The sequence below is a fragment of the Trachymyrmex septentrionalis genome, unplaced genomic scaffold (assembly GCF_001594115.1).
Source record: "Trachymyrmex septentrionalis isolate Tsep2-gDNA-1 unplaced genomic scaffold, Tsep1.0 scaffold14, whole genome shotgun sequence".
In the NCBI taxonomy this organism is placed as follows: domain Eukaryota; kingdom Metazoa; phylum Arthropoda; class Insecta; order Hymenoptera; family Formicidae; genus Trachymyrmex; species Trachymyrmex septentrionalis.
Window position 1 is genome coordinate 892,413 of NW_017304543.1, and position 4,851 is coordinate 897,263.

The 4,851-nt window shown below is 28.4% G+C and overlaps 1 protein-coding gene across 1 annotated transcript in view; it reads right to left on the minus strand.

The window, feature by feature from the left end:
- Nucleotides 1–3,444: 3,444 nt before the first annotated feature.
- Nucleotides 3,445–4,851, minus strand: part of LOC108745525 (CD63 antigen-like) — a 9,293-nt gene continuing 7,886 nt past the window's right edge. Inside the window, exon 6 of the mRNA XM_018481705.1 lies at nt 3,445–3,852. Within this exon, the coding sequence (XP_018337207.1) occupies nt 3,834–3,852 (19 nt within the window). The 3' untranslated portion in view covers nt 3,445–3,833. The remainder of the gene's footprint in view (nt 3,853–4,851) is intronic.

Below are 4,851 nucleotides of genomic sequence, written 5' to 3' on the forward strand. Positions count from 1 at the left end.
TTTAGCATAAAATATATCCTGTCATGAATTTCGGATCACCCTATATATTATAGCTTAATTTTTAACGTAAGTAGAGAGAGAAAATTTTAATGATTGGCGCTAACCAATGTTGGTGCAATCCATTGCGTTTCTTAGACTTTTTATATTATTTTATCTTGTATCTGAAGGGATACTTACATATCAATTTTGTTGCATACTTGAACTCTAAAGATATTTTCACTGTCTTCAATGTGTCAGGTATATGTACGTCTCCTAAATAATTTCTCATAGTTTTTTATATATCATATGAGAATTAGATCAACAAGGTGATTAAAATCACTTTGTACATATCTGTTCTAAAATATAGATAGTTGCTTAAAAATATCGGGTAGTGTGAGTGTAATTATAGTTCAATGAAAAAAAAAAGATGAAGCAAAGGAGAGAAGCTTGCTCGACGAATATTGATATTGTACAGTTTATTGTGTAAAATGTAAACACTCTTTGCATCCTTTTCGTCGCGAAATTCGAGGAATGTAAATATTGCGTGAAATGCATGTGCAAAATATGCGAATCGCGTAAGTTCCTATTATAACAAAAATTGAATAATTTTTAATTTAGTCAGCGAACTTTGGCTTTTTATATTTTGTAAGCCAATATGCAGTTTTACAATTTTATGAATTAAAGTGGAAAATAAGTCTTGATCCTGCCTCGGGATTGTAAATAGATCATTATGCATAAGATAATACATATATATGCCCGCGTGCACTTGAAAATTATCAAAATATTAAAGAAATATGGATTTCTCGTTACTTCTAAAAATGTCGTTATACATTAACTCGAAACGAAAGCACGCTCTTTTAAAATCGATCTGAAAATAGAAGCGCATTATAAAGTCTCTTTTGTAAAAAAAAGCATGGGAAAAGCAAGGGAAAAGCCTCGTGGCATTTATCTACACAGTTTCGATGATCTAAAATTACAATACGCCGGGAAGTCAGTTGATCCATGAACACTCTTTTATTTGCGTATATAAAAAGTATGAATGTCAAACAAAGAAAAAAAGCAAATGTACGAAGGTCAGTCTTATATATTGGTAAACAATCTTTTAATGATATAACGAATGAAATACAATTTATTATACGCTGATTTCTTCAGTAGTTATTATTGTTACCTTTCCTCAAGATACTCTTTTCAATTACATTCTACGAAGTTTAAATTTAAATTGAAATTAAATTTGTAAAGGTGGGAAGAGGATTTTGATTGAAAACACTACTTAGTGTCATTAATTTTATTAGTATACATAAAAGCTAGATGAATATGTGCTAAGGACATGTTGGCTCCTAAAATGCCGTAAATTAGATACTGCAATAACGAAATTACATTTGTATCACTTTAACGATACTAATAATTTACCTTTATAATAAAAATAACACAAGCAGCCAAAATAGAATTTAGTACAAAGTCATTTGTATATATGTGTTTTGTATATATGTATGTGTATGTGTGTGTATGTGTATGTGTATATATAATATATATAATATGTATATATTGTATGTAAAATATACCAATGTTAGTTAATACTGATTACAATAATCTTCGTCAGTCTTTTGCGTTGCCTGGTACAATTAATACATACAGAGTCTAAAATTTTCAATTAAAATCTCTGACAAACACAGACGATTTTATATAATCAAAAGGAGCAGACGTTTTGGACAAGTGCTAGTTTCGAAGCTACATTGCGCATGATCGGTAGATTAATATAATTGAAATGCTTTCTAATCTCTATTAACTTATAACATAAACGTTACTATGTTAGGCACACTTTAATATCTCATAGCTATTATTTCTATGTTTCTGCATTTATGGTTTATCCTACGGACGTTCATGTTTATTTCTGAGATCTTGTGCATTTCCCACTGTGTACGTGTGTGTATGTGTGTGCCGATGGTAGATTTAAATTATTTCAACATTATTGTAAAATAGTAAATATATCAATACTCTTTGTTCTTACATATAAATTATTTGCAATAAATACGTATCTCCATTTTTTTAGACATATACGTTCTAATAACGTTCGATATATTATATGTCTAAAGGAATGTTATAAATTTTCATGCATTTGTATACACAAGACTACAGAAACTTACATAATTCAATTTGAATTGTGGTACTTGAATTCGTGAAATCGACAAGACGCAGTGAAATCTCTAAAACGTTTTTCCCTTTCATCTGTTACGTATAAATCTAAAGAGTACTGTACATTTTCGATGTACTTAAACGCACATAATGTTATTTAATAGCATCCAATTGGCATCAATTTTTAAATTACATTAAAAAAATGTTTCTCCTTTAAATGGAAGCAAATAAATAAGTAGTTTTATATCATCGTAATTCATTCTTATTAAATTTTTTTCCAATATTATTATTGAAAGCTCTTTTAATACTGGAAAGTAGAATCCTATGAATAAAGTTGAAGAAGTCTTTTTATAGATTTTAATGCATCACATAATTGTTTTAAATCATTTATTTCTTTTCAGAAATAACTTGTTACTCACAATCAGTAAAAATAATGTCAATCTTTTTACTTTGGTCCCAAACATGAATGAACTTAGCACTAAACATGCACAAATGTTTTTGTAGCAATAGACTGTCAATAGCATATAATACAATGAAGCGCAAGAATCTGAATCAATATCAGAGTTCACTGACATTACAAGCTAAATTATTGACAGGATAGAGCTAGCTTCCATTTGATACTCCATTTAAATCGAGCTAAATGTTAATATGCGCTAATTTTGTTACATCATTGGTATATAATGTACAGAATTTTTGTGTACATTTGGTATTACATAATGACACTATATATACACGCATACGTATATATATTTCACGGGGCACCGTCGATTACGAATAAGAGTACACTGCCTTTTCTTGTTTTTCTTCGTAGAACACAGAAAATCATTATAAATTTAATACAAGATTACTCTACAACATCGTATATATTATAAGTATTAGAGACTGTATTTTGTCGAGAGAGAAAAAGATGAGGAGGCATTAAAAATAGATGCCAAGACTGCATGTACTCAAATATAATATATACTATTTTATGGTAGTATTAAATTATCAGAACACAAGTTTGCAATTAACCGTTACACAATTTGCTCATTCTGCACTCTGAGGAAGATTATGCAGAAATAGCTCATTCTTTTTTGTTCGTTTAAATCTGGCAAAAAATTAAGAGGAATGATGGCTACATTGAATGCTATTTCTTATAATGATACAGATTATAAATAATTCGTAAAATATACCAAACTTCGTACAAACGTATCACATGAAAAAATAGATCAGACATTACATCATGGCACATCATTTAACAGGCACCTCGTTGTACGTGTGCCAAAATTGATAAAAATTCCACTGGTAATTTCTGTAAACAGGATCGCATTTTTCGATTAGTTGTTCTCTTTCTTTTTTTTTTGTTTTCATATTGCATGTGATATATATATTTTTGGCAGATATTGGCAGTAATTTGATGTTAAATTTAACAGGATATATTAATATTCAATGCATATATTGCTATCCGGTTTGTTTTTTTAGTTTATAAGAAAAAGCGAAGTAAAGAGAGACGCTAATTCGCGTTCTCTCTAAAGTATGTAATTTCATGGATTACATACATACATACCGAAACGTCACTAACTTAAGGTATCGCTGTACACTAAATACTTGTGACATCATTCCTCTTTGAGTATATATTTAAGCACAATAAGAATGATTACGGTCGTAATGAATCTACAAGTATTTATTAATCAATGTATGATGAACAATATTATGAAAAATGCCTCCTAATTGATGGCAGATCAGTGTGCTGTGGTTTCGCTGTAAGTAAAAATATTAAATCACTAGGTATGAACATAAAATATTTGAAAAAAAAAAAACATCTAGTTTTACGGCATATTAAGCAATATAATTTCGTATATATGTATATAGTACAAACAACGGAAAATAAAAGATAACACTTCAATTTTTGTATGATACTATTAAATAAATTTTAATAACGAATATTTTTATATCGGCTTAAAACGACATTTTATAATTAAGTTGAAGGAATTCTATTGCTGTTTAACTGAAAGTATAAGTTCTCTTGTTGAAATAATTTTGTTATGAATTACGCTTTACTATAATTTTTATATAACATGAACAACTATTATGTTTTGTCTATTTCTATACACTTATACATCTTGTAAGACATTTTTCATGATTGTAACACTATGTAAACTTTACATTGTGGTAAACAACAAAATATCTTAATGTTAGATATATAGTATTTCTTGCTTTGTATTGAACGCACAACACGCGCGCAGCAACATATACGTGTAATTAACATGCAATTGCAAATTGAGGCTAACACTTCTCTTTCAATTTGTTAAACATGGAAATTTTTCATTAATCTGAAGAGTACCATTTAGCCACAAATTAGAATACCAAAAAAAAACAAATTGCGCATTGACACATGTTACTTTCAATCACAGTTTCTTTGCAGTTCACAAGTATAGTACATCCTATTAACTGGTTAAAGTATAATTTTCTCTTTGAATGGATTATATAACATGCAATATATGTATAAAGGAAATGCCCTTCATCATACACCATTGGGTTAATGTTGAAAAGATATATTCACGTATCTTAATACTTCATTTTGCATCTTGAATTATCTAATTAGTAGCTTTCTTCATTTGACATCGTAAATTTTATTTGTCAAAGAAGATGTACGTATACACATTTTTTCAAAATATTAAATTGTACTAAAATAAATATATTTACAATACAATAATAATGTATAAATATATAAGAATAAAAGAATTCATATGGGTTCAG